Raw genomic sequence first — 23,370 nt, 5'->3', positions numbered from 1 at the left:
GCATTGTATTATGTTTTGGTGCTTTATTGATAAGTTGATATTACATATTTTCAACTTGCATCATTGACTGCTGTATGCTCATTTCTTAAAAGTCAGAGGCAGAGAGATTTCCTTCGAATTGGTGAGGGTATCACCCAACATCTTACTGTAGAGGGAGGAGAACAACTGCATGCAGATACTTATAATAAAAGCATTTGCAAGTTTACTTGAAGCACCGCATAGGAAAATATAATATATATAAATAAATCTATCTCATTCTAACAACTTAAGCTTTTGGAACAGCTAGTGATTTTAACATGGTATCGGAGCAGAGGTCTTGAGTTCGAATTCTCAAGTAGTTGCATCAGAAAATTTATTCTAATTTTATGCAGTCATCTTTCTAGTTTGTAGAAAGAAATTCCATTTATGATGAGGCATAGGAGACAAATGCACTCTTTTTGAACCTTTTTTTAATTACTCATACAATTAGTTGGTGGCATGTCACATGTATGAACGGCTTAGCTGATTCAATAGGAAAGAGTATTTGGTGGATGGCTATGATTCCATAATTCCATCTACTAATAAAATCCTTGATAAATTAATGGATGATTGGGTTCTCATTGTTGATTCATGTACTTGTTTCTACTCTAAGATACTTGTGGATTAAAAAAAAAAAGAGCAAGACAATGAGGTGTACGTATTTATATTGAAGAAAAGCAAAAGATCATTGGGTGATGGCAGCAAAGACATATAGCTTATAGCATGTAATTGCACTCCATTTTCTATTAATGCATTTCTCCCATACTTATTTTTCCCTAGAAATGAACCCAAGGCAGGAAGAGCAAATATGGTTGCTACCATGATCATTGCTTGCTGTGACCTGCATAACCAATGGATGCATCAGATGCAATCACAAGGGAATTGATGCAGCGATATGTGGATTCCATGGAACTTTTCAGGTGCACTTACACGCGCTGCAAAGCATTTTTCATCCTGAATTAAGCTGCAATATTTCTTCCTTTTCCTTATCACCCAAACTTATCGAATTTCGCATGGATACCCTCGCAACATTGATATTTACATGTATACCCTCATAAAACACTTGTTTTGCTATTTTGCTTTTTATCCTTATTTTTGTATATGCACCTACATCATCTAATGCCGTTAAAAAATTAACAATTTTAAATTAAAATGACTAAAATATTCTTAATTGGCGGATGTACAAATACAAACATTTATAAGATGACCATGATTGAGAATAAAAAAATAATTTCAAAAATTTATTTTATTTTTAATTAAAATAAATATGGCGGCGTTAGAAGAATCGTTATATTAGGGACATTTATGCAAAAATAGTTCTTTATAAGGATATAAAAATAAATATAAATTTAGAGAGGATATTCGTGCAAATTTGAATTGTTGAAGGGTATTTATGTAAAAAACTCTATTTTTTCCCCGCTGTATTCTCTAATTCCCCGCCTTCATCCTGACTCCTTTTCCTATTCTAAGTATATTCCGGCAGTTTCCGATTTACGCAGTCAAGCCGTTAAAATTGCGTGGAACTCCCACAATTCTGGGATTTCCACGCCATGGCTGACTCATCCTTCGAATAGTCTTATACTCTTTTCTTCATCCTCGAAACCTTTAACCGGTCTCCTCCCCCCAATTAGTATCTTCTCCAGTCTTCCGTCCCGTAAATAGTCATCAAGGCCCTACGTGATCTCTAAACTAACGCCGCGTTTCCAGACATCAGTTCTGCCCCGCTTCTACCCGTTTTTGGACTCCTAAAACCACACTCCATCTAATATATACCCTTCCCTTCCTTTTCTTTCTCCACAGCAGGCAGAAGAATCGCATTGCCGGCCGTAAGCTCAAAAGAAGATGACTATCGCCAAGGAGAAGCCTCAACTTGGTAAGTTCATTGGGCTTCCTCTGTTTTCTTTTCAAAGTTGGTGAAGTTTGTGCTTGGTTTTACAATCAATGATGTGTTATGTTTCCTGATATTGTTTTTTTTTTGTTCTTTTTGTTTAGCATCAGGAGCTGAGGAAAAGAAGCTCCCTGTCGAATTGGTGTCGAATGCTGGATTTCATGTTCCTGACAATAACGCCTTTGGCTATACTTTTAGGTACATTTTTTCCCTTAGTTTGTCACCATCTATGCTATATGAATTCCCATCATTGCTCAACTCAGAGAGAGAAACATTGCAGGGACTATGAAGCCAATTCGGAGAGGAAAGACGCCGTCGAAGAGTTCTATTGGAAGCAGCACATTAATCAAACAGTTGAATTTGTATGTAAAACATGCTTCTCATTTATTGATGGTTGAATGCTTTTGCTCTCCTTGTCAAGCTATATGTTTCAATTTTGGATTATTTTGGATTGATCGAAACCCATACAAGTAGATGTACATATTGTAAATTGATCTATATCTATATAAAACCATATATGTATACAACTTTATATGATAAAAATATACAATACTATCTAGTGCGGGTTCTTTCTGCCACACTATCTCGGATACTTATGATTCTAGCCAAATCATTTCATTTAAAATTTGGAGTTTTAATTACTTATCTGTTGATGGTTGAATGTTTTTGCTCCTTATCAAGCTATATGTTTGGATTTTTTGCTTATGGTTGTTACACTTGTTTATGTAGGTAAAGAAGATGAGGGAGGAGTATGGCAAGTTGAACAAAGCAGAGATGAGTGTTTGGGAATGCTGTGAGCTACTCAATGAGTTCGTGGATGAAAGCGATCCCGATCTCGATGAACCTCAGATCGAGCATTTGCTCCAGACTGCTGAAGCTATTAGGAAGGATTATCCTAATGAAGATTGGTTGCACCTGACTGGCCTCATACATGGTACATGCATGCAATTATGCTCTAACAGCTCATATAATAACCACAACCAACAGTTCTAATCTCTTTCCTCCAATGAGCACTGTTTGATACTATCGAATCCTACTTCCTCCGCTCCTCCAAACCATTTCCCTTGTTCGATACAATATCTCGAAACATTTTATGGGATAGAGTGTGCCTTTGAAACTTTTCAATGGAAGAAACATCTAATTGGCTTTCTTTTTCTTGTGTGGTTCAGATCTGGGAAAGGTCCTTCTTCATCCTAGCTTTGGACAGCTTCCTCAATGGGCCGTTGTTGGTTAGCATCATAATTTACTTTCTGATGCTCTCTGATTCTTTTAAGAAAGTCATCATTCTTGGTTAACCTGTTCTTCTCCTCAAATTACTAATCAGGATCCATTTCGTAGGTGATACATTCCCTGTGGGCTGTGCTTTTGACAAATCTAACGTTCATCACAAGGTTCATCCCTTATCTAAACAAAGTGGTTTGCATGGTTCGTAGCAAGTATCTAATTACTTGATTCTATGGCAAATTACTGCAGTTCTTCCAAGAGAATCCTGACAACGACAATCCTAAGTACAACACCAAGCACGGAATCTATTCCGAAGGATGTGGACTTGATAATGTTTTGATGTCATGGGGGCATGATGATTATATGTACATGGTAATAATGCAGCAACCTCTCATATCCTTGTCAATCAAACATCAAACATGAAATAATTCTCCTCTCTATGTTTGCTGAAGCTGGTTTATATCTTTTTATTCGGGTTAAATTGTAGGTGGCCAAGGAAAACAAGACCACTCTGCCTTCAGCCGCATTGTTTATTATCAGATACCATTCATTCTATCGTTAAGTCTCGACAACTTAATTGCTCCTTTGGTAGTCTCTCTTAAATAGATTATTAATTAGTTCCTCTTATTTGAAAACTAACATTATATATCTTGCCATTATTCAGCGCTGCACAGGGAAGAGGCCTATAAGCACTTAATGAGTGAGGAGGATGAAGAAAATCTGAAATGGCTGAGAATATTCAAGTAGCATCTATCTCTGTTTAGCTGAAAATTTAGACACATTAGAGTTTAATGAAACATCACCTCTTTGACTAATCTTTCTGTACTATATGCAGCAAATATGACCTCTACAGCAAGAGCAAAGTTAGAATTGATGTTGAGAAAGTGAAGCCATACTATCTATCCCTCATCCAAAAGGTCGGTGTTGAATTGGAAGTAATTTTTCCTTTTTTTTCTGATACTATTCTATGTAGTATGTTTACTGATATTGGAATTTATGTTGCAGTACTTCCCGGCCAATCTGAGATGGTGAAGCCCAAAATCCTACTCTATTTGGTGGATAATATATTTTTTATTATTATGTCCCAAGGAAGTTGACGCAAGAAGAAGCAATCTGTTTGAAAGACAAAATAATATGTTTCTTTTCTTTGCCTCCTCTGTTTGAGAGTGAGAAAGCGGGACAAAGACAACATGTCTCCGTCTTCCTCATTCATACAAAAAAATTATGTTCGGTCATGTAATTAATTAATTCATGTTGATGGATGTATGTTTATTTTAAGTTATCCCATCTCTTTAGCCATACTTCAGAATCTTTTTAAAAGAAAAGGCTGGAATGCTGATGGATTTACGTAATTAAAACTTACCAAGATTTAATCGCGGTAATGCACCTTGAAGTGAAGAGCAGTTGGGATGGGAAGAGTAACCATTTTACTTATGACTATCCCATGAAACTGATCGAAGCTAAATACAAGCCTGGTCCCACTGGTCTAAAATGGAAATGCTCCTCCTTCAACACTGCTACAATGAAAAAATATTTGGAAAAACCATTGTTTATACAAAAATGAAAAAATTTACGAAGAAATATCTCAACCTAACAACCGCCAGTTGATGGTAAATCATATGTCGTAAAATTTTTATTTTGCTATATTTTTTATAGCACTAATCTTAAAAAGAACCTAAGAGTCAACTAAAGATAGAACTCCTCCTACCGACGTCCATTATATCATAACTTAAAAAAATAATAATAAGAAAAAAAACTACACATGCCAAAAGAGATCGTCCACGAGAGACCGTCTGCATTTTTTTCATCCTCGTCCAGCCTCTTCATCTATCCTTTTTTTTATCAAGCTGTTTATCCCATCTACGTGATCTTCTTTCTTCTTCATAGTTTTTTTCTCCTCCTCCAAATTCCTCTTTTTTCTAGGATCTTTGCACCTAAAAGTTTATGGAATCTAAGAAATGATATGCATATAATTCCTTATATTAGACAAAGATAAGAAATTGTGTATCAATATTGATAAATACTGTATGCTGAAAACTATATATCAATTTATCTAAACGTTTATACTAGCTTGCGAGATGATTAATTTATTTGGTGTGTATGACCTGACTATATAGTGTGTACTAGTAAAAAGTATATTCTAGTAATTATGCATCGATTTATCGGAAGATGTATATTAGGTTGCTGCTAGGTAAGTATCAAATAAGTTTGTAGTATATATCATAAAGTCGACGAGTATGTATTACGAGCCATGTAGTGTGTACTGATTTTCGAGGTTGAGACTAAATATGAGGCTGGTTTTTGGGATTCCAAAATTAGCTATCTGGATATCCCCACATTAGATGAAAATTATATTTCAATCTATTTAGATAATTAGCTTCTTAAATAACTAATTTATTTTATATATATATATATATATATATATATATATATATATATATATATATATATATATATTAATTTTTTATTATAATCGTGGAACACACCTTTTTTTTTTTTTTTTTGTCTCCAGCGAGGGCGGCGATCTCACTTCCGCTCTCCGCCCTTTACCCGAAGGCCAAGCTTACATGCCCTCTTTCCCTCCCATCTCTCCTTTCGGTCCCTCGTCCACCTGCCCCAGGCTCGTTACCGTGAGCCATCGCCCTCCTCCTCGTCGTCCTCTCCGGGATGAGGAGCTTCTCCCCTTCTCCTCCCTATTCTCATGTCTTGTATCTTCTCTCCGCCCTCGGTGGCGACGGAGGCGTCGAGGGCAGACGAGAGCTTCGCCGACATGATTGATCAGGCTCTCAGGAAGGAGTTCCCCGAAAGCGAGCAGACCGTTGGAGGTCCGTAGATCTGATACCCTCTTCTTTCTTTCCCTCGAATCTCCCTTTGTTGGCTTCGTTTGATCGCTTCTTCTGGCAATGTGATGCAAAGGGAGTTAAAATTCTCAAGTTAGGGTTCTTGATCGTAGAATTAAGGATTCGAGGGGAATCTTGATGCGCGGTGATCCAGCCCGTGCCTCGCACTTCCTCCCTTGGTCTTTAGAGTGCTTTATATTGTAGATATTTTTTAAAATCTAGTACTAATTTGGAAAAAGATTAAAGAAAACAGTTCTTTTATAAATATTTTATTTGCATTTTGCTTTATTTGATGCTGAAATGCGTATATGAAGTGCCTAAAATTCTAGTGCTAATTCGGAAAAAAGATTAAAGAAAACGGTTCTTTAGAAAGAATCTGAAACGGCTATATGAAGTGCGAGATCTGATTGAATGTTTGGAAACTTCTTTGTTGACCAAATCCGGTGCCGGGGCATATTAAACACCCTCTGACCATGCCCTACTTAGTTTTATGAGGATTCACCCACTCTCCCGCAGCATTTAGTATTCTTGGCAAACGATATGCCTTTTTTTTATTCGAGGAAATAATTTGGTCAAAATTCATTATCTCCGTTCAAAGAGCTCACTGGGTTTTTTTTCCGCCCAACATCAGCATACAATGGATTGCAAGTATTCAAACATGGCATCATTCAGGCAGGATGTTCTCCCTCAGAGTTTCAATGTTGGAATATGCACTGAAAAATAAAACGAACGTAAGTATTTCACAGTGCATAAAGTTTTTGCCTGCTCTGTTTTTTTTTTTGTCTATTTCACGGAAACTGATCTTGGTAGCTTCAACAAAAGTGTTGCCGAGGAGCACGTTTACTTTCTTTTTTTCTTTTTGCATGTTTTCCAATTCCTTGTTTTCTTTCTTGTTTGCATAAGTATGAGATGAGTAAGATGAATGGCATTTCTTTGCAACGGATGAAGGATGTTATATGTACAAGGCCTATCTTCTTCTATATAATCAAATATATCAAGGATGTCCTCATTTGGTGAATTATAATCTGTATCCTCCCCCCCTCTTTGTTAAGTGGGTTTCTCCATATCTTTGCTAGCTACAGGAAATTTATTATTAGCTAGAGGAAATGATTATAGTCTTTCATAGGACAATCTGTCTCTGTTGCCTAGAATTCAATTCTTTTTCTGAAGAAAACGTCACCTGAAAGCCTAATTTTTCCTTACTATGTGCATATATCAGGTAAAATGATTTTTTTTTGTTGATTTACTAGGAAATCTGGAAACTGTAGCCAGAGTTACATCGAAGAAAAATGACACCAAAGAGAAGTATGTTTTACTATACTGTTAGTCCCTGGATATATTAGATTGTTCATATTTTTAGAGATAGTTCATATATTTCTGAATTGTTATATCTAGAATGTTTGCTATTCTCCAAATTGTTGACATATCAGATCTATATTTTTTGTCATCGTAGGTTGTTTCAGTTTCTTGATGTTGTCAATTTAGACAATGAGAATCTGGCAGAAGACAGCCCTACCTTGATAGACCACATGGTATGATATGACAATTTCATATTGGAAAACTCCTCTTTTTGCAAAAAATAAAAATAAAAAAATTGACACTTGAAATAGATGAATTTCTCAATCAGTTTGATTTTGTAGGTTATTATATAAGCAATTTTATTAAATGCACAAGACAAATTTGTCATTTCAGGATAATGTCTTTATTATATCAAATCCCAGGTAAATATCCTGTGCTGCAGTTAGACTTGAGGTATGTCTTCTGCACTTTGTCCATGATCATAAGGGTTATGTTTACTCAATATAGATTGCCAATGTTTCACCCTTTTAGTTAGTCTCTTTCTGTATAAATTAGACCTTAGCTATGAATTATTCACCATTTGATCCTATCCAGCACTTCTTCCCTGGTCAACTGAGCATTTTCTGTTCTTTCATTTGTAAATTTATCTTGGATTTGAACCTTTGCCATCCTGAAATGCAGGTTCCTCCGTCATAATGCCTCCTGTAATCCTTGGTATAAATTTCCTCACCATTAGTTGATTTTCCACCACTCAACCTATGGTTTATAGTATATACTTTTATTTGGAACTCTTTGGCTCAGGGTTTCCTTTCAGGTCACATGTCAAATAAATTGGTTCTGTATTATCAATGATCAAAATTTTGGCTGAAGTTTTAAACATATATGTTTGTTAGTGCATGAGCGCATGCCTAATACTTATCGAACCATATATGCTAGCGTGAGACTGATTTTGGTGGAAACAACATCAGTTCTGGTCATTTTGGCTCCAATGGAATAGGTTTCATCGTGAATGAATCCACTGGTTAGTTGTATACAATGTATTAAGTTGGTCATAACCCACATGTTTCTTGCAATTGCACTTTTCTTCTATAGCTTAGTCACTAGAAGTGAGTGCGAGTGCGGATGCGGGAATGAGGAAGCGGTTGTCATAAAAATGAATTTTAGTAAGAAATGCTTAGCGGGTCTTGTGCATATATTATCTAGTGCACATGTTTAGACTAACCAGTGCAGGCATTTAGGCTGAGTATGTTTAACAAGATATTCACATCTAAATGACTAGCTGCACACATTTAAACTACCTGGTGTGCATGGATAAATAGGAGATAATCTGTTGCATGTAGTATACACACTTAGACAAATTGGTATATCATAAGTGTGATTCACATTTGGGCTAACCAGTTCACATATTTATCGGTACACATAGAAAATATGGAATAGTATGTGTACCTCGAGGGTGTACATCTTTTTACTAACTGATGCGCATATTCTAGAGTATAAAATTTGGGTATTGGATGCACATGTTTCATGTTGATCGGGCTAGAGAAAATTAGGTCAGAAAAATTGAAAAACAGCTGATCCTGCAGAGAAGATAAAAATGGCCATTTCTTCAAATCTGAAAATGTGAAGGGCCATTCATGCAAAATACCCTACAGCATTTTATGCTTTATAAGATATTATGATCTTGGAGGGTTTTTCATTTTTTTTCCTTTACGAGTAAAAAAGAAATATAATTTGGTATTTCACTTTTATATTCGTTTTTTTTTAAAAAAATAGTAGTTTCACCAAGGTCCGCCGCACCGGTACCGGTCGGCGTACCGGTGGTGGCCCGGACCGGTACGAAACCGGTCTCGTACCGGTGGCGTACCGGTCCGAACCGTTTCCGTACCGGTCCCGTACCGGTCTCGTACCGGTTCTTCAACAATAAACTACCGGTACCGGATTCCACGCTAATCCGGTACCGGTTTCTGGCCGGACCGGTCCGTACCGGCCGGTACGGCAGACCATGAGTTTCACCTTTGAAATCAAATCTGTTTTTGCTTAGCCAATTTTTTAATGATCACAATTGTTGTTTTTTATTGAGTGCATCTTTCACTGTGGTAACTTCGATGCCTCTTCCAATGTACTTATTACTAACCCTAATCGGTCGCCCCTTTTATTCACTGACACCATCCATATCTCCCTCTCTCTCATTCTCATATGTGATTGCACTAGGTTATAACTTGGCCATCAATCTTGACATGGGTGATTAGAATCATGCTATATTCTTCATAATCTCATCCATATATGCAATTTATTGTTCCACCCTATTCTCACATTATTAGCATGATTTTAATAGACATGGTGCCTCTTCATTCGCCTATAACTAATGCAACAACAAAAGAGATTTGAATTTTTTAGCAGGTAATCATAACCAACAAATCTTGTGCCATTGATTCAGTTTCATTATATGAACTATTCTTTGGGACACATTCTCATCGGGGGCATGTTTTAACTAATCCTCTCCCACAACTTCCATCTTGGCCATCTTAGACTTTGTTGATATTGCATATGTTGCTTGGAATCTACTCTACATGATGACACGCATTTCATTGAATATTTTTTTGCAGGTTGATATCTGATCTTGTTGTGGTCATTGTGTCTGCAACCTGTGGTGGCATTGCCTTTTGACTGTCCTGGACAACCGGTATGTGCAAATAAGTTACTTTTTTCTTGCTTACCATTAACTACATTAGCTGAAGAAACATGCTATGGTTATCTAGTGTTGAACTATAATTCTCAGTTATCTTTTTCTCTTATAATTATTTATAGTATATTAGAATTCTAGGAAGGGGGGTGGGGGAGGGGAGATTCGGAAATCTCATAGAGTTTGTTTTTAGGGAGAGGGGGCGAGGTGGGGGGAGGGTGCTGTCAAGCTCATATGATGGTGTTGCCTGTAGCAAATTTTATTGTGGATATTCTTTTTACTCCCAAATTCAGATAAAGTTGGACAGTAGCACCACAAATTAATCTATGGAATCAATGTAGTGCCTAAAGGCTAGATCTTTGTCTTCATCATGGTTCATCGAACTAGTACTAGAGGGTGTACCGGTTGGCGATTGGTTCGGCACGGTTCCAGGACATACCATGCCTTTTCAGGGCGTACCAAAATAGGGGGAGCCTGAGAGGGAGAAGTAGAGAGAGGAAGAGATAGAGGGAGGGAGGGCGAGGGAGAGGGAGGGAGGGAGGATCGGCCATGGTGTTGTCTTCTGAGGAACAGGGGAGAGGGAATGAAGCAGGGAATCGTGATTTTCTATTACTTTTTTTATTTTAAAATTTCAAATTGAAGTCGTCAAACTGTTCACCGAGTTCATCAAAGGAAAGTTGGCAGATGGTATGCCGACTTCAATACGAAATTTAAAAATAAAAATAAGATTTTGAAACAGAAGACCGCAATTATGATCCTTTGCTTCGTTCTCTTTCTCCCTTGTTTCATAAAGGACGGCACCATGGCTAGTCCTCTCTCTCTCTCTCTTCCTCTCTCTCCCTCTCTTTCTCTCTCCTTCTCCCCCCTCTCGGCGACAGAGGAGGGTGATCGAGTCTTTTATGTGCCGAACAGAACGGGATGCTTGAACCATGTCATTAACCGACCGGTCCTGTTCAATACGCCCCGAATGGGTGGGTTCGGTATGATTTAGCTATCCATAGTTTCAATATAAGTTGCTAGAATCCTCAGAGCTTGTTGACTATGATTATTAGGCTATGTGGATGTTGATACCCTTTTATTTTCCATTAAATAAAATAGGTAATGTGCTAGCATAGTTTTTCTTAAGACAGAGAAAACCTATTGCTGTGCATATATGTCCTTGCATGTGTGGGCATGCTATAATACTATGATTTTAATGCATACAACATTGTGCTCTTGTCCGTGTGGTATTACAACAGAAGGGACTAAAAGTATTTGATATTTCCAATTTATGTGGTTTAAATATTATATTTTTGCTATCCCCATAAGTATCTCACTCTTTTCAGAGTCGATAAAAAAAGATATCTGTGTCTGTTTGAATACATTTTGATGTATTTTTATATTGGCAGCTAGTATTAACAACAGAAGCATTTGAAATTATTTTAAGCTGGATTAATGTGGTAATTTTGCTCTGCAGCTGAAATGCTAGTTATGTGACAAGTCAGGAATAAAAAATTTTCACTCGCCAATCATATTTTTGTAGTGCATAATTGATGTAAAACATAAAAGGTGACAATTGTTTATTTCTGTTAAACAGGCATTCCTAGTTGTGGTGGGTTAATGTCAGTGCATATGTGCAGATGTAATTATGTATGTATCTATGCATGCATTCATGTATGCACACATCTTTTAGATCTTCCTGAGCTACTGTCTGTCTTGATTGACCTTCTCTTTTACAGGTTGAGACGGTTGCTCAGTTTGGTGTAATTTTGCTTGTTTTCGTGTGGGGCTCGGAGTTCTCTGCAGCAAAGGTTTAATTTGTATCCTTGTAGATGCATCTTAACAATTTTATGACAGATGCATGCTTCCCAAATCATGACCATCTCCAAATGCATTTGCAGCTTCGCGTTGTTGCATGAAGTTGCTGTTCTTGGGGGCTTACTTCAAACTTTTCTTTTCACGTGCTTATGTGGTATAATCGCTTTAGTATGTCTTGCTTCCTCATTGACAAGTTTTGAGATGAATTCTGTTTTTGGCTCTATCTAATCTAGAACATACACAAGATCTTTAGTCCTTTTGTTGATATCTTAAAATCAACAAGGAGTGCTTTGCTGAAGCAAATATATATGTTGCAGGACAAGTTCACTTTCATTCTCAATCTGCCAATAACAATCATTGCGACCATCATATACTAGCTACATTGGAAAATTTCATATTTCATGAAAAAACGTTATGTGCACAATTTGCTCATTTTCCTTACTATGTTACGGTGACTACCTCATGGTTATAAACTACGCTAATTTCTCTTGACAAAATTAAAGTTGATTGTTTTGACTCTTTACTTCTTGTCTGACTCACCTCATGTTTTAATAAAAACATAGTTTTGTTATCTGAACTAAAGGTTGACTTGAGGAATCTGTCAAGTTTCTTTTACATGAAGCATTTTGCATTGTTTCACTAGCATTTTTTATTATGAAACATTCAAAGGGATTTATAGATATTAGATCATCTTTCCTAACAATAGCTCTTGATTATATTTGAAAAATTGTGAAAATCAGGATAACCTTCAGTGATACTAGTACTATATTTAGCTTGAAAACTTCTTGCATCTATTGACAGAGTAATATTTTTGTTCCCTTTGTCCCTCTCTATTGATGCCAAGTGCATGATGTGGCATGGGTCGCGAGTCCAAGCCGCATGGGTCGTGGGTCCTATATGTGTAGGTCTCGAGACACGACTAGTTTTTGATGATTATTTATTTTTTCTATCTTAATTAGGAAAGTTTGATGTTAGTAAATTCTAGGAAGTTTTGATTTTTATGAACTTTCATTTTAAGAACTTTAATGTTATTAGAAAAGTTAGTAGTTTGGGTTTTTCGAGTTGGAATGGAACTTGGAATCCTATATTGAAAGGTTGAAGAAAAGCGTCCTTTTTTATTACTTATAAATACCTCCATTGAGGCTCCTCTTGTAATCATACTAGAAACATTTGAGTTATCGATTAGTGAGAATTCTCTTATAGGAATTATTCTTGCCTTCTTAGTATTCTCTCTCCTCTCTTTTGGTGGATTTCTAGGATTCGCGAGTGAGCGTGTGAGAGTTGTATCCTTGGAGTGGCCAAATAAGATCATATTTTTGGCCTTGGAGGAGTGTTTCACCTCTGCTCCTCTTTCAACTACCATCTTCCTATTCTAACACATTGTATTGTACGGGTCATAATAGGGTTTCTTCTTTGCCATAATTGACTGTGTTGATTTACCCTTTCTCTTTCAAATTTTCAGCCCAATTCGATACCTCCTTGGCTTCGATATCGGAGCACAATTTCAGGATGTCCTGCCGCCGCAATGTTGAAGAGCGTGTTCAATGAGTACGAGATCTATGAAACATCGAACTAGATGAATTGTGCCACCAGTTTGAACAACTTTAAGATGAAATTCTTTAAGATGAAATTCAACGACTTCAACAGCATCAAGAGCAACATGAATGCTGACATCGTTAGGATTTCAATCGTTATTCTAATAGAGAGCTATTTGATGATGAAAGCAGATGTTCCAATAAAATAGTGGAAGATTTCAATTCATTCTACAGCATAAGAGCATCTTCATCGAGTAAAGAAGATATCCGATGCCATCGTGAACAGAGACCACATCACAACCATCGTAACTTCGGCATCAAAATAGACATTCTTAATTTTGAAGATTTCCTGCAACCTAAAGAATACATTGATTGGCTCTACATCGATGAACAAGTCTTCGAGCGTAATGAAGTTTCCAACGATTGATGGATGAAGTTAGTTGCCAGCAAGCTCAAGAAGTATGCATCAACTTGGTCGAAAATCTATATATTATTCTCTATAATATAATCATAAAGAATGGGTGTGAAATCCATATCAAGATTGCAAGCTATGCATTATAACTAAGTAAGACATAATTATTAAACTTACATAGAGATTGATTTTATCATAAGTTTGCATCATTGATCCAACTTGATTTGTATTAAAAATTAAAATTATTTAAATAAAATATATAATATAAAGTATTGGAAGTTTTGTATATTAAATACTATTGTTACTTTTTACTTGTAGCATGAATAAAAAGAATCATGAATTATATATTTTTTAAAAAATAAAAATATATGTGAATGTAGCAATTTTTTGGAATTATATATTTTTAAATATTTTTTAAAATGGGGTTTCAAAATATTATAAAGAACAAAAAGAAGTTTTTTATTTTTTTATTTTTTGTCAAATGGAAGAGGATTGATTTTTTGTAAAAAATGATTAACTATTAAAGTATAAAATACCATGATTTATTTGAAATGGCCGTAATTTATAATATGAACAAGTGTTGAATAAATATGATAAAACTTAATTGTATGTTAAAAGTTAATGTTGTCATAAACCTTGATATTTGTATCCGAAAAAAAAATCTTGATATTCATGTTCGAATCCGGATCCAAAATAATCTTGATATTCATATCGGAATCCAGATCAAAAAAACCATAATATTCGTATCTAAATCCGAATCCAAAAAAAATCTTAATATCTGTATTCTTATCTTATATCTAGCAAAATTGTAAGTATATATTTAGATTTGTGTTTGAATTTAATTAGATACAAAGATTTATATCCAAATCTGATCCGAATCGGATATTGGAATGGATTCAATCGAATAATATCCAATCCGTTTTTAGCCTTAGAATCCTATTCGGATATCAAGGGATGGCGTTGGACCAATGGTAGCGACAGATGCTGCCTCCTAACTTCTCCCACCATAGCGGCGGAACATGCCAAAACGAAAGCTTCTTTCTTCTCTTTATATATTTCAATCGGCCTCAGATTCTCCCAAGACTGGACTCTATGCCTGAATATTGAAGATAATAAATAATAAATGATTTGCATAATAGTTTACATTCAAGTTGCGCTTGATCAATCAAGCTTATAGAATAGCACAAGGGACAAAAAAATAAAAAAATAAAAAAAAGATAATGAGTATATTTTATTATCCAACATCTATTTGTTGTGCATGAAAAATACAACCATGGACTGTCTATTACTGGCATACATGCTGGATAATGAGTACAAGAAGTGAAGCCCTGTAATCGCAGATCCATTTCACACATCTTTCCGTTCGGTTTCCATCAAAAGAAAACAAGGAGCACAATGGCTATTAGTCCAGAAGGAGGACAGGGATATCCATGAGCTGGTAATGTCTGCTGGCCTTCTCTGATGTTGGTTACTTGGTCTAAATCCCCAGGGAATTATGTGGACAGAGACGCCATTAGGTGGTATCATCCATTGCAACAAGATGTGCTTTCGGACACCTCATTTGATAGGTACTTGTCATGTAGCAGGACACGGTAGTTCACCTGTCACCATCCTACAAAAGTGCCTGTCTGATGTCTCGAGCGCAAAATTAGGAGCGGCCTTGCATCATTTGGAACCGGGTTTTAGGACTTCAAATTCATAATATAGTTATTCGAGGTCTCATTTAGAACCTCCGATTTAATTTGCAATCATTGGCCTCCCGACTTTCTAAGCCTGGATGCATAGCCTGTCCTCCAATTTAGTTGTGAGCTTATCAGGATCATTGTGTGTCTTAAAAATCTATTCTTCACCGAGAAGGACCAAGGACAGAATTGAACAAGGAAACAAAAACCAGAGAGATACGTTCACAAAGGGCCAATCAAAAAAGAGTGGTCCAAGTTCTCCAAGCCATCAGCAATAAGTCAATTTTGGAGCCCACATTAGAAACATTATTCTTGTTCATGAAATCAATTGTGGTAGGCTCTCCCTCCCCTTGGTTTCTCTCTCGTCATCCATCTGTGTGGCAGCAGCCAAAACTCTTGGATGAGTGAAATATGATAGCCGGCCTGTCCCTTTTTCACTCGACGCAGATATCCTTGCTTACCAAACTTTCCTGAGCCCTCAACAATCCCCACGATTTCGATCGATTTCTTTTCTTGGAATTATTCCTCATCTTTCCTTTTCCTGAAAATTGAGCTTGGATTCCTATTTGTGTTGCTTTTCTAGAATATATGTTAAGAAAATTCCCATACATCTTTTAAGATCACATCAATGCATCACCACCAAATTCTATCTTCTTTTTCTTTAGCAATCTAGAGAAGATCTTGTCTCATTTTATGCGATCCTTAACATGGGAAGTGCCAAATTTATAAATTAAGGAATGCAAACCAGAAGGAGGTGATTTTCCCCAGTATCGTCACGTGTTCGATCCACGCTCACCGCAATAATTTAAAATTTATAAATTAAGTTGCTAATAAAGGCCGGATGGCTTTGCTATGCCATCAAGTAGCATTACTGCAGGCTGATAAAAAGAGAATCAAATGCCTTTTGATCTTTTCATTTTTATTGAAGGGATCCCTCCCACATGAAAAGCCACCTAACAGTCATTGCAGGCTAAAGGAAATAATTGCTACTTTTGTTTGAAGAAATAATCATCTTTGCAAATAAACTTTTATTAATTTGAGGAAAATGGAAGTGATGCAGAAGATTAGCATCAGAACAACACAGGTTTGTCAGCTGCACAACCTAACTTTGGTTATATAGCAAGAGAAGCCACCAAATCATTTGCTTGGGAGTTGGGACCCATGAGCCCCTATTTTTTCTTCGAGGAGATACGAGAGGAGAAAAAGAAACCACCTTGATGCAAGCACTGTATCCAACTATAGAAAAAGAGCAGTCACAAAGCACATATCACGAACTTCATTTGGCGTACAGATGCACATAATATCCCAAGTCGGTGGTGGTGGGGACAAGGTGCCCAAGTCAAGGCTGATAGATTGGCTGTCATTTTCTTCTACCTGTGCTGAACTCAAATACGTAGCAAAAGCCTTGCAAGGAAATCTAACATATGATCCTACAAATATATATATATATATATATATATATATATATATATATATATATATATATATATATATATAGAATAACATCAATTACAAAAACGTAGAATCTTACGTCGTATAACCTTTCCTTCCACTATTATGAGTCTTGAGGAAACGTTGAACTCCAAAAGGTGAGTCTGTTCGATGTCTTCCGGCCACTTTGGTAACTCTAATTGTCCCGACGAAGAGAGAGTTCGGCGATGAATTATTTTGATCCAAGGGCCTCGTTGAGGAAATGCCGAGCTCTAAATTCAGTGGTGAGAGGTGAGCACGAGGCCTTTCCACTAAAGGCGACTGCGGCAATGGACAAGCAGATGAATTAGGCATCAGTGGGAGGGAAGAAGGCAGCTGGGTTTCTTGTTCTGAAGAGTTGAGATCGATCGCAATGATCTGAGAAGAAGCTCCACAATATGTTGTCAAAGTAGGAGGAGCATGCAATTCGCTCGAGATGGAAGGCTCTTTGAACTTGGAAGAATCAGTGACTCGAGCTGCCCTGTCGCAACCTGCAACCTGAAGGAGAAGCGACGAGAATGAATTCGATCCCTTGTTTCTAAGGAAAGTTGTGCAGGAAGAAAATTCATTGATTTTTTTTTTTTTTTTTTACCACATCGAAGACGCTGGATCGGCGCTTCTTCTCGTTAAGGCTGTTCTGCCGCAGAAAATATTTCTGAGCATGACTGGCCACCTGAGTTGGGGTCCTCGTGGTCACGAAGCTTCGGGAGATGCCTCGCCAATCTCCCTTTCCAAGGATCTCAAGCCCAGTTAGAAATGACCTATGCTCTTCCTCAGTCCATGGAAGTCCTAAGGACCATAGGACCAATTAAATCATCCAAATTGTGAATATGATGAGATATTAGAACAAAGTCAGCAACTAGAGCTGAACGGAGAAGAACAAAATAATAGGATCGGTAGGATAGTTGTGAAAAGTAATCAAGACAAGTTCTAATATAACTGTGGATTTATGGACCCACTAGTTCATTAATATGAAGATGATAAATAATGCAAATGGAAGGCAGCTCAGAAAAGAATGCCTGCAAACAATTTTGAAGAGCAGAATATCATATATCAGTCGTCGCCCAAGTATGATATATATATATTGATGTTTATGGATCAAAATGCCAGTTACATAAGGAAGGGTGATAGAGAGACCTCAAGCACAGGAGAAAGAGTTTTAAGATTTGCGTATGCAAAAAAAAAAAAAAGAGGATAATATACCTGAAACTTGAATTATGGGTGCAATACATACAGATAAGCTTAGATGAAAATTTAAAGACACAAAATTCAAACATAAAGTTAATGAGATTCTCTTCTTCGTCATGGATCATGATACTGCTGAATTTTTATCAGATCTTTATATCCCAAGAGGAAGTAAATAAGCGAAAAAAAATCCTGAAGCAAGAGAAGGAAAGAAATAAGAGTTTCTCACCCTTTTTCCTCTCCGGTGTTGCGCCGAGAAGACCATCCGAGAGATAGCCATTAGAAATCTTCTTAGTGGTTTCATCAATGGAAACAAGTGAAGAAGAACAGGATGATGAAGGGGAGGCAGAAGAAGAAGCGAGATAGGATGAGGAGGCCAAGCATTCCGTGCTCAAGCTCTTCTTCATAGGGTAAGTTAAAAGAAGCTGCACCCCAAATAGCCTCAGTCCTCCACTACCGACCACACCTCTTGGGGTGCTGCAGGTCCTTGAATTGTGCCCATTGTTCCCACAATGAGAGCACTTCCTTCCCATCCTTCAGCTCTACAAGCCTAGAGACACCCACACACTTGAAGAGAGTCTAAATTATATTGCTGGGTCATAGCTAGGATGTGGATTAATAAGACCAGCCAAGAACAGGAAAGGAATGGCTGGACAGCTTTTCTTTGTCCATACGCTTCATGGGTTGTGTCATCATTGGTGACATCGCTGACATCTCTTACATGTATGCGTGCGACTGCTTTTTTATTGCATGTGGGTGGACATACGTAGAGCTGTAGACTTAGACATGCACATATAGGATCAAGTACCTTATGTATAGTATCCGTCCCCCCTCTTCCTTCTAAAATCTAGGAATATCTTATTTGGATATTAGCATAATCTCCAGGTCTAACAATCAGAAGTCAGCTCCATTGAGCTCTTGTCAAGTAAGACTAATACAATTAGCTATTTGTTTTGCCGAGCAAAGATTTTTTTTATAGATATGACATTGGAATCCTTCATATTAGATGCTTGCACTCGTGTGTGGTGAGATCTTGTCGTGCGCGCGCGCGCGAGAGAGAGAGAAATTGGGGGGTGGTTGGAAGAAGACAAGATCCGCCAATAGTTTGAAGGTGAGTAGCTGGAACTAACGTGGTATAGAAAGAGTTGTTTGAAGTTTGGATGCTAGTGAGGCACTTCTTTAATTGAGTTGCTCGATCCAACAATTCTTTTTGACTATCTTATAGAGAGATCTATGTATGAAATGACTAAACAAAATGTTATTTTATCTTCCATGGACTTTGGAAATTCAAATTCTGAAGTTCAACTAGGAAAATTTACAGGTTAAATTCCATTAAGATGCTATCCGACATCGGTTGCCCGATTTTTACTTAAAAGAACATCGTCAGTTAAATTGACACATTATCCACCTTCAATGGTAGACTTTTCTAGAAGTCCTTGGCAAACTTGTGGGTCAATTATGTTTTAATGAAAAGCCAGTTAGTTCATTGTCCAACCCATGGGAATGAAAGAAAGGGGAGTTTTTTTCTGAAAGGAATGAAACACAGAACTCGAAAGTTATTTTCTTATCATACAAGCAAGTGCAGAAAAGGTTCAAAGAAATGCAAATGGACATTGTGATAAAAGATTCTCATGTTGGGCCTCCCTTATCATCAAAAAAGATATAAGATTCTCAGGGGATATTGAGAAGATATTTGTCCTTGTTTTGCCTATCAGGGGAACTATCATTCATGGGCCAGCTCAAGAACCGACATCAGTTAAATAGCTTTCATGATTCCATGTACGCCCAAGTTGGGAGTACAAAAATATGTAGCTCCTTTGCACTATTAAAGAAGCCCCCACTTTCATACTCCAGTTGTATGATTAATATGTTGAGGATTTATTCTTTCTGAGATAAAAAAGTTCAAACATTGCTGCTGAGGAAGTCTTCACTGAGCGACTTGTTCTTGTTCACCGGCTTTCTGAAAGTGCTTTATTATTCTAATGCCTCGAGCTGGGATTTTCTTTTGTGTGCTGTTGCTTTTTGACGAGATCACTACTCTTTAGAGGTGTAATCTGCTTTAGATGGCAGCACAAATGCTCCTTTAGTTTCCACTCTAATAAGTAATACAATAATACAAAGTGCTAAGTGCTAATCACCTGTGGATGGTGACCAATATCTGTATGCTTTTAGGGGAAGATAAGACAGCCATCGACCGCTTATTTAGATAACAAGAGCTGTTTAATCTCGCATCAAAGCATCCAATATTATATTAGATTAGAGAATCCAATACATGGTTGGTGATCAGATATGGAACCTTTTAGATACTACTATGTTTAATTCCTATGAAGTCTTCTTACCTGATCTCTTGCTAATTAACTTTCTTCACCTTCCCACATTTTCAAATAAAGTAGCTGAAGGCTTTGCTTCTGCTACAGGTCATATGCCACCTCAGGGCTTTCTTTAACGCTGGTGGGGAAGTAAGACACAGCATTCAGATCCAAAGCAAATGACAGGTGGGAGAAGGTTTGGTAGGCTGCAAAGGCTCCAAAGCAGTACAGTCCAACATCTGAGAAGCTTGTGGAGGTAATTTTCAGCACAATTTGTAGTAGGTTTATGCCAAGATATCCTTTTGCCTTGAAATCTTCTACTCAAATTGGTGGAAAGGACCCAACACACTGCGCTGGAGTGCACATGCTTGCAAAAGGACTGGATTTTTATTATCATAAATGAGATTTCCTACATAATCATACTACCACTACCACATCGCTGCGCACAACTCGAACAATCTAAAGCCTTAAGTCATTCAGTAATATTGATGTCAGAGTGCATAGTGGGCCATCTAATATCAAGAACCTATATTTCTAATCATGATCAACAGAGATTAAATAAACTGTGGATTTCATTCGCATAATGAATGGTTGACAGGCTACCTCATCTTTTACATTAGAAGAAAAAAAGACTGAAAACTATCATTAAGGCCTTTTCTTCTTGTACACCAGCTGGTCATGGATGATCGAATTAATAAATTTATTTGATCGAGATATAAAAATTTCAAATTTCCAAAACTGCAAAAATTGCTTGGTTTGTGGTTTCAGCTTTATCAAGATATAAAAAAAGAAAAGAACATCCACCAATTCTTGAGATTCTCAGAAGTTGACATTATCTCGCAGTTGCTAGGTTTCAGCTTTTAAAGCACTAGATAACCTCGATCTGCATTGCAGCACTGGCCACCCCTGCAAAGGGTGAAAACATCATTATACTTTTGAATCCGGATGAAATATTCTTATCAAGAATCCAGTTCAGGAAATTTATGTCTACTCAAATTCTTTTAAATAGAAGCCATGATTAGCACGATGTGTCGGCCAAGATATTATTTAACTCATAAGATGAACTGGTAATACTTTTATGTCATTAAGTGATGCACCATGATGCATCGAAAAATGTTAGTTCTGTTCGGTGAAAGTATGTCAATACCAACTTTGAGCATTTATCTAACAAAGCAGTCGGGCGATCACATCATGCAGTGCATAGTTAATTCCATTGATCAGGATAATTGAATTGATTCATATGTTTTTGCTGCTCGACAAGGACATCTCCTCTAACCAATTCTTATATAGTTTCTAGAGAAGTTGTGCTTAATAAACAAATCGGGTCGATTTGTTTATGATTATAGAAAACTTGGGATTATAGAAGGAATCACATCATAATCGCCTGATGGTGGTGTTGATGAGGAGCACCACCACATGGGTCACTTTCCACTCTCCAAGACCTCACCCACCCAAACCTCATTGGCTTTCCAATCCCAATGATCAAGACGAAACCAAAACACAGGCTGCATATAGTTGTAAGCTACAAGATACATCACCAACCCTCGCTTATTTGCTAAATGTTTCCATGTCACACAAGTTGTTGTAAGGGAGCATTGGATCAATATTCTTCCTTCATTATCATATTCACATGGAGGAAAAATTCATGGACCAAGTGGCTACAGCTTCATGCTCTGAATGATTGGTAACGCAACAATTGCAAGGAGTATATGGATAGTTGGATATTATTTAGTTACTGCTGCAAAGAGATGCATCCTACTAGTACTCAGAACACAAAACTACAAGAGCAAGTCAAAAATTAGAAAATGGTGATTGAGAAACTTATAAGATTTGAGTAAAGAGTGATGCTTTGGTAAAAGTATACAGGTAATTTTGTCCTCATAAGAGGAAAAATGGATAATATTGACCTTCTATTTTGTGTTGATCTGGTTGGTTCAAGTAGGAGGAGTTTTGGCTTTTTTTTACCCCTCATGTACATTAACTATAATAATTCGATGAGAAAATTTAGCACACCCTCGTATGCACCACGTCATGCTAACGGAAAATATGATAGAATACTTTCCCATGTCACATAAAATCAAATTCTTAAATGCTATAGATAGAGAAATACTAACTTATCCTTTATATTACATTGAAAGCTCTATTTGAAAATTCAAATTTTTTGTACCATATGTTCTTAACCTTTATCTTAAGGACTAGTTTGGTTTGCGGGAAAAGGAGGGAGAAAAGTATGATCAATGGAAAAAATAAAGAAAGACCTCTTATTTAGTTGAAATTTTCAAAAGAGAGAGATAAGAAAGTAGCATTCAGAATAAAATTCTCATATTTCATGGAAAAGAAAAATTTATGAGGGACATGAGAAAGCTATTTTTTCACCGATTGAAAATTGAGATTTTTTTTTTCCAAAACTACCTTTAAGCCATCAAAATTCATGGATAATATCTTTTCTTTTATTAAGGGTATAATAGATATTTTACATAATTTTTTTACAAAAGTAGATACTCAACCAAACATACCAAAATCATTTTTTCAGGCATCATATTTTTAGAAATCAGCTTTTCTAAAAAAATATTCCAATAAGAGAAACCAAGTGAGACATAATATGTTGAAACTTTATATCACAACAGGTTACAGTCGTGATAGCACTACAGTAGATAATAGTTAAAACTTCTGTCATCTATAATTTATACTTAGGCAGTGTTTCTTTACTGAAAAAATAGGGAATCAAAAATTAATATGTGCTACCATCGAGTGGATTTGACGAGAATTGAATACTAAAGAAGAGCATTTACTGAGTTTATATTTTTATCCAAGTATTTAAACCTGGAACATCCATTTGGAAGAAGAGTGTGGAACCGAATTATTGTCTGGTTCATAGAATGAAACTTCTACCAACCTTAGAAGTTTTAAATCCCACAATTCTAGCAAATTTCATGTAAAGTATGAACGTCCGGACAGCTATAAAAATTCTTAAAAATCCTGATTTTGTAGCACATGTACATATTTTTTTTCTTTTGGTAGAATATAG

The 23,370-nt window shown here is 36.6% G+C and overlaps 3 protein-coding genes across 34 annotated transcripts; 2 read left to right on the top strand and 1 right to left on the bottom strand.

Moving 5' to 3' along the window:
- The first annotated feature begins 1,301 nt into the window (after positions 1-1,301).
- Positions 1,302-4,383, top strand: LOC120112536 (inositol oxygenase 1-like). Its single transcript, XM_088703811.2, has 11 exons — positions 1,302-1,891; positions 2,011-2,104; positions 2,187-2,268; positions 2,636-2,840; positions 3,076-3,135; positions 3,245-3,297; positions 3,380-3,502; positions 3,618-3,687; positions 3,795-3,873; positions 3,966-4,047; positions 4,136-4,383. Exons 1-11 carry the CDS (start codon positions 1,861-1,863, stop codon positions 4,160-4,162), a joined length of 906 nt encoding a protein of 301 aa, XP_088559937.2. The 5' UTR covers positions 1,302-1,860; the 3' UTR covers positions 4,163-4,383.
- A 1,251-nt stretch (positions 4,384-5,634) lies between these two features.
- LOC103711200 (K(+) efflux antiporter 6-like) lies at positions 5,635-13,393 on the top strand. 32 transcript variants are annotated; one of them, XM_089925568.1, is made up of 7 exons: positions 5,641-5,955; positions 7,221-7,275; positions 7,424-7,502; positions 7,663-7,722; positions 7,951-7,983; positions 9,876-9,952; positions 11,671-13,393. In XM_089925568.1, the coding sequence occupies exons 1-4, from the start codon at positions 5,832-5,834 to the stop codon at positions 7,693-7,695; spliced, it is 291 nt and encodes a 96-aa protein (XP_089781694.1). In that variant the 5' UTR covers positions 5,641-5,831; the 3' UTR covers positions 7,696-7,722; positions 7,951-7,983; positions 9,876-9,952; positions 11,671-13,393. The 32 variants fall into 32 exon arrangements, 24 of the variants coding, with proteins under 24 accessions (XP_089781694.1, XP_088561007.2, XP_089781696.1 ...); XM_088704881.2 differs by having other exon boundaries at positions 11,529-13,393; XM_089925570.1 differs by having other exon boundaries at positions 7,663-9,952; positions 11,671-11,742; positions 11,833-11,903; positions 13,212-13,393.
- A 2,998-nt stretch (positions 13,394-16,391) lies between these two features.
- LOC103711233 (transcription factor KUA1-like) lies at positions 16,392-18,675 on the bottom strand. Its single transcript, XM_008797300.6, has 3 exons — positions 18,263-18,675; positions 17,441-17,637; positions 16,392-17,346 (listed from the first exon to the last, which is right to left on the bottom strand). Exons 1-3 carry the CDS (start codon positions 18,564-18,566, stop codon positions 16,906-16,908), a joined length of 942 nt encoding a protein of 313 aa, XP_008795522.3. The 5' UTR covers positions 18,567-18,675; the 3' UTR covers positions 16,392-16,905.
- Between the last annotated feature and the right edge of the window lie 4,695 nt (positions 18,676-23,370).

Source organism: Phoenix dactylifera, chromosome 9, assembly GCF_051530095.1.
Source record: "Phoenix dactylifera cultivar Ajwa chromosome 9, Ajwa_hap1_PhDact_Kaust_v1.1, whole genome shotgun sequence".
Taxonomy (NCBI): Eukaryota; Viridiplantae; Streptophyta; class Magnoliopsida; order Arecales; family Arecaceae; genus Phoenix; species Phoenix dactylifera.
The sequence above is the reverse complement of the archived record's forward strand: the minus strand, read 5'-3'. Positions and strand labels throughout refer to the sequence as shown.